Source organism: Serinus canaria, chromosome 12 (genome assembly GCF_022539315.1).
Source record: "Serinus canaria isolate serCan28SL12 chromosome 12, serCan2020, whole genome shotgun sequence".
Lineage (NCBI taxonomy): Eukaryota > Metazoa > Chordata > Aves > Passeriformes > Fringillidae > Serinus > Serinus canaria.
The window spans coordinates 13578111-13590732 of NC_066326.1; the positions used below are offsets into that span (position 1 = coordinate 13578111).

The 12622-nt window shown below is 37.6% G+C and overlaps 1 protein-coding gene across 1 annotated transcript in view; it reads right to left on the reverse strand.

The window, feature by feature from the left end:
• Window positions 1-12622, reverse strand: part of CACNA1D (calcium voltage-gated channel subunit alpha1 D) — a 165598-nt gene that overhangs the window by 84950 nt on the left and 68026 nt on the right. Inside the window, exon 7 of the mRNA XM_050979491.1 lies at window positions 12215-12411. Coding sequence (XP_050835448.1) covers window positions 12215-12411 — 197 coding nt within the window. The remainder of the gene's footprint in view (window positions 1-12214; window positions 12412-12622) is intronic.

The window sequence follows — 12622 nt, forward strand, 5'->3', positions numbered from 1 at the left end:
TTTAAAAAGTGAATGAGCAATTGTTTAAATTTACTTACCCAAATTTTGTAGTAGATGTGAGGCTTTAGAGGATTAATTGAAATAACATCCAATTGAGTGCATGGGAATTTTTGGTCTTTTTCATAACTGTGCCAAAAGGACATGAAGAATATGTACTGGTACGTCTAAACTCCAGTTTTGGTGTTTGTATGTTATTTATAGGAGAGCTACAAGAAAACTTTTTGTGCTGTAATACGAGGAGGAAGCAACAGAGGTTCATTAAAAGATGTCATCCCAACTGAAGTCTCACCTGTCTGAGATAACCTGTGTGTTCATGGCAACTGGATTCAGGACTCTGCCTTCATGATGAAAAAGGCGTGTGCTTACCCGCTCAATACACCAAGAACAAGATTTAGTACGAAAAATGACCCAAAGATGACGAGACTGACAAAATACACCCATGGCAATTCAAATCCCATTGCATCATTCATCTGCAAGAAATAAGATGATCTTATAGAGTAGATCACTATATTAACAGCGATGAAGAGTCAGAGAAAGGAGAATGTGATCATTTAGATTAGATAACATGTTATGCATTTCTTCAGAAATCAAAGAACAATGAGAGCAAGAAGGCACTGGCCACATTCGCTTTGCATTCCCAACACAAACCCTAAACCAAAATGCTGAGTGAAGTTAGCATTTGGATCAGAAATATTATCAAACATAAATGGAGCACTGCAACACTTCAAATATTTTTCCCTGCAGGAATATTACAGAATAAGGAGTATTAATAATAACAGGAATAATTCTTGAATGCTGAGAACATGAACTAAATTTCTAAAGAACTAAAGATCTCCAATTAAGATGATGATCACAAAGCATATTGAAATATTTGGATTTTTAGTTCATGTATATCCTCTCTACATGAATGATTATTTGAGAAAGTAAATAGAAATGTTTCTCCAACTGTGCAAGCAGTGTTACTTTTTGTAACATGGAATTTCCACACTTTTTTCCTGAAATTAAGCAGTCAAATGCAGTCAGACATTTTAAATCAATAAAAAAAGAAATAAATGAGAATGAGTCTATGTAAAAAACATGAACACAATTTCAGGAAAATTAAAATCTGCAAAGAAATTTTAGAAACATAATGGCAACATGGAAACATTCCAAGAAAACTTCTGAACATGAGTTATATATCCAGATCAAGGTTGAATTAAATTTAAAAAGTTGTTGAGGATTTTTTTTTAAAGGTTAAAGTCACTGAGCTTCCAATACACTCTTTATAGACTCACACAAGGGTTTCCATAAAGATTTCTTCCACCTGCTATTTTTAACCAGCTCATCATACCTATCAAAGGATGGACTTGTGAAATATACCCATGGACATCTAAGAAGGCCTTTTCAGAAAAATAGATATTTTAACAGGGAAATTTGGTTTTGTGTGTAAGATTCGGGTGGAAAAAGACTTTTTGATAAGTCACAAAAATAATTTGGACGTGAAGCTTCTTAGAAATAGCTCTTCTTGAAGAGGAATTATTCTGGCTTTTGCATTGGATTCCTCTTAAGATATTTTACAGTCATGAAAACTCAGCAGACAATAAAATTACATATGCTACTGTAGAACAATCTAATTGCAAATCTATTTTCTCTTCTGTGAATGTCATTGGGTTGTTGTATCTGAAATTTGTGATTAGGCTTTGAGCTCTACTGACAGTCAAGTTTGACACCTCTCCTTAACATCTCTGTTGGAATAAACCTACTAAACATGGGAACAAACATTTTCCAAAATTATTTCTTTTATTTTTCCCCTGTCTTTTAATTAATCATAATCTCAGTTGCTGCAAGGTTGCCCTGTGGATGGTTAGACAGAAGCATTAAGTCCTTCCAGGTTAAGACCCAAAGGCACTTCGCTTCCACGGTGACCTGTGATGGCACCAGTTTGTACTTAAAGTAAACAAACCTCCTAAGTAACCAAAACAAATGAGTTTACACTGCCTCTTCCTGCACCTTTTTAAATGGGTCTATGTATCATCTTTTAAAATGCTTTTTTAATTGCACTGAGGTAGTGAAAAGTAACTGCAATTACACTTGCTACATCCATATGGGAAAGCCTTTCCAATGCTGCCATTGCACCCACCTACTGCCCTGGGCAAAGCCTTCAGCAACCCTGGGCACGTCAGGGGCTTCTGTTAAGGACAGTGCCCGGGAAGTTTTGGGTTTTATCACCCACACCCATTCTGCCAAAGTGAGTTCCCTGTGTTTGAGAAGTTTCAGCAGTGAAGCCCCAAAGTTAATGAGTAGAACACATCCCATTGCCCAGACTGAATTTCTGCCTCGTCCCAGTGGATGCCCTTTGCATCTTCTTTCAAGCACAGGCATTTGGCCTTTTGTTTTAAGAGTAATATTTACTCAATGTGCTTTTCTAAAGTATACTCATAATTATTTTATTACATTAGAAATTAGTTTCCTTCATAGACCTGACTCATATCATACAGGTCAAGTGTTTTTTCTAGCAACAACTGATCAGAGCAAACATTTTAATTAAATTTCAAATGCATCTGAATAGATTTTACATCTAACAACTATACAATTAGCAGACAGTCGTTTCCAAGTCAACAGAGTTCAGAGTGCAGACATAAATTCATCTGGTATTGGTGCCAACATCTTTTTGCTATGTATCATTTTGAAAAACCTGAGAGATTAATATTTGCAATTTTACTTTGAGCAGAGCTCAAAAAACAGAGCTCTGGCAGTCTCTGCAATACAACTCCATGCTCTCCTTTTGCTCATAAAGAGAACATTTTCAGGCAGCCAGTCACTCTCTAACTTAGTTACCCAGGAGCAAAGCTGAAATTCTCTTGCTCTGTCACAAATGCTCTGTTAGTATGAGCAGCTGGGATTTGTATTCACTTTTTAATGTCCAAAACATTAAAAAAAATTTTTTTCTCATTTATGCAGCTGGATTTCAAGCCCAATATTTTAGGCTAATCTATCTAGGACTAATGCTTTGTGAAGCAAAAATTGGCAACTGCAGTTAATTAGTACTAGAAGAAATGCTTCACTTTGGGTAGGTGCTGAACTGTTTCAAAAGCATTTCTTAACTCAGGAACACCTGAACCTAGCAGAACACCTTGGAACAAATCTAAGATCAAATTCCTAAAAACTACTCAACTTTACCATATAATTCTAGATACAATTAAACCCTAATCAAGTAATGCACTGTAATTTCTATTCATGAAATAGTATTTCAGATTGCATTAATACCAGAGATCAAAGTACAAAAAGAAGTCCTTTCCTTTTGGAAAACTTTGCTCCTTATTTCATGCATGTCAAATGGCATTTTCCATAACTTCCAATTAAAGAAAAATTAAAGGAATTGATTTGCCTTTTGATTAAAGCAGAGACAGAGCTTGGTTAATATATGAGAACAGGAAAATCTCCATCCTCAAAACCAAGATATATTCACTTGTAGAGATTAATGCTGACTTCTCACCCATAGTACAGAATGAGTTAAAGTCAGAAATTTCAGATTGCTAAAGCAGCACCAGGAGTTCAAGGAGATCTCACATCTGAAATCCTCAGCAAAAGCTCTTGTCTTGCAAGAGCCTCCTGCCCTATGGCTCAGGGTGCACTGTGCCAAAGGAGGTGTCATATTCAATGGCTCTCAATGGACTTGCTCTGTCTTTTTGAGGCCATGAGGCTTTTAGCCTTCCAAACACCCATGGCAAGGACACCACCAAGCACCATTCTTCTTGCCCTTTGTCTTTTTAAAGGTCTAGTATTACTATTTCAATGCCAGGTCTCAGCAGCTTGTCCATCACACCAAGCAGAGAGCAGATGAGATAACGGTCGATATGAAGGACAAAGCTTTCTTCAAATCCCTTCATTCTGTTTCACCATAACAGTAGGTGTGCACCACACATTATTTATTTGGCTGTTTGTTTACCCATATATGTTGATGAGTCTACAATCTTGAAGAATTCTCTTGAGCTGATTGGACAAACTTGATACAGTCTCAAACTGCCTCAAGTGGCATTTGGATTAATTATCTCATGAGCTGAGCTGTGGGTGGAGTCAACTATCATTGCAACCCAGCATAAATGATCAGAGACCAAGACTGAAGAGAAACAGGGGGAAAAGTTCCATTTACTGCAGATATAACCTGAATATTACACAGCAGCAGACGGCAAACTTCAACCTAAAACATCAATGAGAAATCATTAAAACATTTATACAGCTATCTATGGTAATTGTGAGTAAAATCCTCATATGCAATTGCATGCAAATCAAGATCTTAACTTTTCTGTACGCCTGGTATTCTTTTATTGAAAATTGTTGGAAACTCAATTTGCAATCAATATAAGCTCTACCTGGGGTTAATGATAAACAAAACCTCTAACTCTGCATTTGTAGCATTACAGATACAATGGGCTGATGCACGAGGTTTTCCCTAGTGTTTCAAACTCTCTTCAATTTGTTGAATTTCTTCACTTCCCTGGGTTTTAATTTTACCTCCCTCTTCTCATAACATGCCAACAGGCACATAACTGGTGGGTTTATTTTGTGCTACCTGTAATCTGCCTCATCATCTTAAAAATTGTTCTGACTGACAAATTCAGTCTCTTGCCAGGTGTAAAAATTCTGCAGACATCAGTATTTTGTGAAGTGGGACTAACCCTGCATTCTTGGAAGCCTGGAAGGGAGGTTCACAAAACCCCAGATCAGGCTATTTATTCTAACCAGAGAAGAGCACACCAGAGAGCTCTTCAAAGCTGCCTGGCTTCAAAGGTTTTGTCCTGAGATATTCTTGGCAGAATTGGAGTTAACTTAAAGCTGATTTAAAACAGGCAGTGCTTGAAGCACAGCACCCTCCAGGTTGATCTATAAAAGCATGGAATTTTATATTTAGTGTTCTGGAGTCAAAGCACAGATTTCCCTGGCATTGTCCTGCTTGGACAGACTCAGCCCTTTGTTGTGCTTCTGACACAGAATATGGAGATGCACAGGTGGGGTGTGCACTGAGATCACCCTTTGTTAAGCATTTCAGATCAGCAGCACCTGGAAAAATGAGAGTTGCATGGCTCAGGCAGCAAGGTAGGCCTACAGAGAAAGAGATCCCATTGAGAAGTGTAAAACTGTCACAGGACAGAGAGAGCCTCATAATTGCTTAATCTGCTCTCAAATTTAGCCTCTGTCTCCTGCATGCAAACTGTACAGTGCAATTGCATACAGGACACATCTAAGTGATCCTCTCAAGTTAAACCTCAACCTGGAAGACACTCAGCTTAATGAATTGGACCAAGCTGAACTAATTTTCTTCTGTCTCTTGGTTTCATCCATTCGTAGCAAATGAATTTTAACATCTTGGTATTCCCATAAAGCATTTACTCTTCAAAACAGGATTGTTATAAATTTTTACTAAGATTGTTTGGAAATGAGTCTAGATGCAGGTCTTTCATTCAGACACTGAACTGTATCTAAGACTATTTTAGCTAATTCCTGTTAGTGGCATTCCATTAATCAGCTTACTGTCATTACCTGGGAGGAGGGGCTGGGCAGAAATCAAGTCATTGTTCCAAGGAAAGCCAAGATGTCAAACGGGACTGTTAAGAAATTGTTTTATCTTTTTCAGATAATTATGCATCCCTACTTATCTGCAGAGCAGATGGACAGAACCATAACAACATGAAGAATGCTACCTCTACAAAACAATAACCCAGAGAAGGTTTGCTGTTGAGCACTACCAGGTTGAACAAAATCTGTATTCCAAATATAACAAAATCCAAGTGTTTGACTCCTCTCATGAATAGCAGCATTTTAATTTCAGATTAAGAATTTGTTAGTGCTTATACCTATTTATCTGTGCTGCCCAAACTAACGCCACAAAAATTTATAAAACCTATGCAGAAATTTGGCTTGTTAAATCTAAGGGCTCGAAAAACTACTCAAATTAGGTAACAAATGTGATTAACAATGTGTTTATTTTTTTAAATGGTTATTTATCATGAAAATGAAATGTTGAAAATGAGAAGTTATAATATGTACACATCCTTCTTTTGGGATCTGCTATTCCCTCTACATATATACACCATACATTATATAAAAATTGGATGTGTTTAATATTTCCCACATAGTGGATACAAAAAAAATGGAAGTACCATGCATTTACTATTCAGATAGATGATGTAAAATTGTTACTTCAGTTTATGTAGCACCAACAGCAAAGCCTCAATATTCAGGAAGATTTCAATTTATCTACTAAATTGTTAGCCTGGGACAGACTGGGAACTAGGATTGTTATGAAATAATTATTGGCTTCTTGTGACAAAGTTTTTGGAAGAAACCCTAGCTGATGGACTAGTGGAATTCTTAGCACTACCCCAAGTTTAGCCTCTATTTCCCATCCAGTTTTGACCCAGTTTTATTTAAAATTTCTGGAGAGAAATAATAGGTTCTTCTTCGTATTTGCAATGATCTGTGACAAGAAATTAGTTCCATGCCTTGACTGCAGTACAGGTCAGCAGTCAGCTGAGGCTGAGATACCAGATACCTTGTCAAAGTCAATCAAGTTCACCTCATGGGAAAGATATTTCCCTGTGAGTTAGTTTAAAATCCTCCTCTGGTGGGGTCATTGTGGTAAGATGCTAATAGGAAAAAATTATATTATAATCATATATATGTATATGTATGTGTGTGTGTGTATGTGCATGTGTGTGTGAGAGAGAGAGACATATAAATCACATCTTTTTTGATTCTAACTCAATCTTTTAATCTGTTCATTCCTTGGCTTGGTAGCTCTGTTTGCATGCCTGATTTTGATCATTCCCTTTTTTCTCTTTCTGAAATAAATCCTGTCTCTTTGCAATCCAAAACGGGATGATTCAGAGCTTTTCATAACAAGAGAATATAAAAAACAATTAGTACAAATCATTATGTAAAAGGTGGGGAGGGGGGTTAATCTTGATTTTAAACATGAAACCAGATTCAAGTAGTTAACACTCAAACAGAAAAAATTCAGCCTGCAATCCCTGGCTCTTTAGGGAGATTTATGCAGTATATTAATGCTGTCAGTCAAAATTTCTATCACTCTGTCTCCAGCTGCACATCATGTGTTAACTTTCTGCTATGTAGTCATGGAGGGCTGGGAGCTCTGTGCAAGCAGCACATGGGTGCCTTTGGGGATGAGCTGACTTGTTTCACTCCAGAGCCTCCCTCAGATGACCTGTGAGTGGTGCTGAGCAATGCCAGCAGAACAGCACTTAGCTTTCCCTAAGTACATTAGAGGAAAAGGCAGGAGTAAGTATTATTTAAGATTTTTCAGGCACAAATCCTCACAGTTTTTAACATTGCAAATATTTGTAACTGATTTACAAACGGAAAAAAGCTGTGAAGCATTCTTTGACTTCTCTCAGACAATAAGCTGAAACTCATTGCTAGAAATATTGTTTGGATGCAGGAACATGCCTTCCCTTTCTGCAGAGGGAATGGGGCTAACATGGCTTAAATCACCATAAGCAGTTGATTCCCACTAGCTTATTAAATAATTAAATTCTAAGTTCTAGACTATTATTGCTTATTTGACTCTTGGTCACATTTTTAGAGAGGTATTTTTAGGAGACTCCTTGTCAGCACTCTGATGACAATTTTGGTAATACTTGAAACATATTTTGCAGATTTTTGTTTCTAGCCTATTAATACATTTTGTGCAGGAGCCAAGGGGTTTTCTTGTGTGATGTGTATTTGTAAAACATTTGTTTGTGTTTAGGAAATATCTCTGGCTGCACATCAGCTGACTTCAAGTACACTATATCAGAGTCCACTCTTAAATATTCTTGAATTGGAGAATTCTAAAAGGTGTCAGGAGTAGAGATTGAGCTCCTGATCTGATTGACATTAATACACTGGCTGTACAGACATTGATGCAAAAGTGCATGTAGACACTCACAAGAGTGCAGTGCAGCCTGAACAGTCTGTGTTACAGAAATAATGGATCTTTTCAGATGTTCTAAGATGTTTCAAGGGGTATACTGGGGGACTTAAAGCTCAATTTCTTAAAGAGGAGAGAGGTGCTTAACTGCACCCTTTTTTGTTATAAAAGCAGAGGAACAATGAATGAAGAATTTCTTTGATGATAATATATGTTCTTAGCAAAAAGTACTAACAGTTTTTTAATGTTGACATATCAGTAAAAGGTATATTTTAAAAAAACCTGCCATCCCTTTACTTAAACCTTTTGTGAGTTTTAGGTATAGATTGCCTAGACATTTCAAGTAATGATCTGAGTATTTTAAACAAGAATCCTTTAGAGAATATCTTTTTAACATATCAGTAGGTGTATTAATAGGCAAAACCATGTAAGACATCAGTGTACCATTATTCAGCAATTTTAGCTCGACTGCTTCAATCTCAGAAATTTTCAGATCAATCTGAACAGTTCTAGACAAGTATTAGAGAACTGGGGAGCTTTAAAATTGGGGTCAGTATGCATCATCTGGCCATAAAATTGACCTAGTAAAATTCAGTAGCCACTAATACATTTGTCCCATCTTTGAAGCAACTTTGAAGCATCCCCTTTGTTTCTCAGAGGCCCTGACCATCTCTCATTCAAGCTGCAGTTGGGTTATTCAAGTGTAGTAAGTCAAGATAACTTCACTATGGTGAAAACAAGAATTAAAATGTGATCATTTTGGTGCTCATGGGAAAATTGGGGGTTTTGCTGTCAAGCATCATTGCTCATTATCTGTGCTCCTATGTATCAAGTGAAGCAGCTAAAAATAAAAAGCAATTTACAAAATATGTGTTTGCCATTAGGAGATTATATATCGAGATGTCTGAAAGGCATGGGAAAAATCTGGAGCCAGATATGCAAATGCAGATTCAAGTTCTGCAATTCCTGAGAGCTTGCTAGCACAAACTGGAAATGAGGCAGTGAGTACTATGCTCTCAGCTTTAGAATGTGAGCCAGTGTTAAAAACTTGGGCACACAGAGGATGCCACTTGGCTGATAACAAGGACTGCAAAAGGAACCAAAAGCAAAAACCTCCAGTGAGGGCTCCAGAGCAAACAGAAAGGACATGAATGGGAAAAAACATGGTCCCAACAGAAATGGAGAACACACACAGATGAGCAGCCACAAACACAAATTTGGGAGCACATGTGCTGCACTGGCTGCTGAGAACACCCCTGAACCTCTCAATCCTGAACCTCTCAATCCTGAACCTCTCAATCCAAACCTTTGGCACTAAGGAGTCACAGTTTTTGTGGATAAACCATGTAATGCCTGCTATCCAGGGAGTTACAAGTGAGTTAGAGAGGCCAGGTGGAGACACTAAAATCCAGTAGGACATGATGGGATGGGATGGGATTGGGATGGGATGCAAACTGGTGAGCAGCAGGATGCCCTCGTGAGTCACCATGATCTGAAGGTGCCCAGCAGCAGCAGAATCAAGGCCTTGACTCACAATAGATATGCACAAGAGAAAAATCATTATTGGTGCTTGGAGGATTTTCAAAGCAGTTTACTGTCATTAACCAGGTGATAACAAGCTGTGCCAGTGAGGGTTGTTGGAAGCTGTCATTTTCAGCTGTCATCCTTGCTGACAGAATGCCACTTAACACGATGCAAAATATTGCACAGATTTCACCCACTCACATTACACCTGCTAGCAAGAGAAGCATACATAAGTTTATTTCACTGTTCCCCCAGTGACCAAATGAAAAATGAGAATTTTGTGCAGTTTCTAATATTTGTGGGTTTGGTTTTATTTGTTTTGTGTAGAACTCATCCAGTCTGTGTATTAATAAGAGAGTTCTAAGTAAAAAACCACCCACAAACCCCATGCACATCGAGCTAAAATGGCTTCCTCAGGTTTTTTTGTTACAATTTGGTATCCCCCTAATGCTTTTACAATTTTCAAATGAAATGAAATCTTTTCACTTTTTAGCTAAATTTACTTCAGCTTGATCCAGTGATAAAATTCCAACACAAACTGTCATTCCTCTTGTCCTCAGCAAGTAATTTCAGTTTGACTATGGGCAACCTGTTGGTCCATAAGATAGAAAGGATCTGAATCTATGATTTAATTATATAGGCATCAGTTAAGATAGATCCAAAGCCACCTGAATATCTGATATGATTATATTTCACTTGGTCAATAAATATTTGCTTCACTGTCTAATAATCCCAGTATCATTTGTAATAAAATGAAAAGTGACACCTCTGTACCTGTAAATACTTTCTAATTGGAAACTCCTTACAGAGAAAGAAAAAAAACCAACTCATGCACTTATCAGTAGTTTATAATTTTCTTATACTTTTCCTTTTGTCTGATTATGAAAATATTCAACATCCTACCTTAACGATTTTATTTTTTCTGCTGTCATTGGACACTCTGCAAAGGGCAGCAGATTAATTAGGGCATTAAATCCCAGGGGAAAAAATATTTAATTCTGAGACATTCAAATTGTTTCTATATGTTTTGTAACAATTGCATTCTAAATACAGCAACTCTCCAAAGATTTTATATTCATTTTCTTTGAAAGAAGTTGGAGGAATTATCAGCTCCTGAAATGTGGGTATACTTTTGCCTCAAAAGATATTAAAGGTGTAATTTTTTTCTAGATAACCACAGCACACCTTCCCTTTTCAGGAAGAATTAAAATAATTGTCATCACCATGAACACAAACCATATAGCAATGCTAATTCTACATTCACCGTGTCCTAGTAAATTAGGGAGAGCTGGAGTGCAAACTACAAGGAACTGAAAAACCTTTACAATGGGAAATCATGCCTCTATGTAGCCATACATGATTGTTACTCATTAGTGTTGAAGGTTTGTGTGTTTCTTGACAGTTTTTAACTGATAACAGGCAGTGGAAGAATATATTCACAGTTGCCCTTTTTTTTTTACTTTCAATCCTAAAAGAATGCCATTTAAACTTCTTCACTATTTTTAACAGTGATATTCTCTTAAAAACCTGTCCACATTCTATACTTCAGTATCACACATTTTATCTGAGACTACACTCTGTGTTATGTGTTTGAGCAACAGCTTATTTCACCCTGATTTCACATAAAACCATGTGGTCATTTACTGGGTAATACCACATTTTTAAATGCATCCAGTACTCCACAACCAATGCATTGTGTGTAAATAATCCCACTTGGCAAATTTCAACAAACTCACCAAGTGAGCTGCTCTCAGCAACACCACTGAAGTTCCACAAGATACTCCCTGAGGTAACTCAACCCTTTCTAGCAGCTTGCTAACAGTGATCACTTCTCTTCTTCTACACATATTTTCTAACATTTGGACTGTTAGAACTGTGGTTTTTAGTAAGGTCCTAATAGCTGCAAAGACTCACTGCTGAGTACCATGAAGTACAGAATATTCTCACTGATGTCCAGCACCTGTGGGAGGTTCTGTCACAGACTTCTTGAATGCCCTTGGACAAATCACTCACATCAGATATTGAGATACTCCAAGATTCACAGAACAACGTCATGTCACTTGGAGTGGAATGGGGTTAAGCAGAGAAATGTCTATCCTTGGTTTTAGGTGACTCTACTTTTTTAAAAATCTCTATCTTTATTTTCCTCTATCCTTCAGTTTCCCAGTCTGCGTCCAGCTGACTGTAGACTTTGCAAGGCTCTGGAAGCACCATACCATACACCAAAGGAGCATTCAAATGTGAAGATTTAGGGAGTTAGGTTTTTGAATACCTTTTGCTGCTTCCATGGAGATGATATCAGGGCCATAGTTCCTGTAAATCTGTAGTTTCTGAATGGTTAACATGATTTTTAGTCCCCACGGCAAGCAGTGTCAGTTGAGAGCTTGCTTTGTTCTAATTTATGTTAACATTGCGAAAAATTCTGCACAAATACTGCAAAAAGAAAGCTTTTAAGCCTAATCAGTGAAGACATACTTAATATCTGTAGGCTCACACAAAAAAAATGCTAGTCCAAAGGACATAAATGTACTTTTACATTCATCCAAATGGAATAGGCAAAAAACCCCTCAAATAAGCAACGAATAAATTTCTTTCTAAAATGTCCTTTTAGCCTGAGGAATGCAGTAACAGGCTGTGACTGAAACAAGTATGCAGCTGAGTTTGTCTCTGCAAAACTCCCCAAGATTTCCTGTTGATGGTGCTGTGAAACACAGCTCAGTGCCCACTAGAACAGAGAAGCTTGTTTAAAAGCACACCAAGCTCAGTGATTTATGAACTCACCCAGTAGAGCACATCAGTCCATCCCTCCATGGTTATGCACTGGAACACAGTCAGCATTGCAAATGCAAAGTTGTCAAAGTTGGTTATGCCTCCGTTGGGTCCAACCCATCCACCCTTACATTCGGTGCCGTTCATGACGCACTGACGGCCGTTCCCTGAGAATGCACAAGGTGCTGGATCATCTTCAACTAGAATATCTGCAAAAGGACCCAAAAGTCACAGCTCTGAGTCCTCAGGATTTCATGGGTTACCCCTTCACATGAGGAAATAGCAATGCTGTTGTGAGATAAATCCGGATTTCACACTGAGAAAGAAAACACATCAGAGCTTTGGAGGTTTTAGTCTCACTCAGATCTGGGCCTTACAACCTCAAGAATAGGTTAATAAAAATAATTAAGCAGTGGAAAG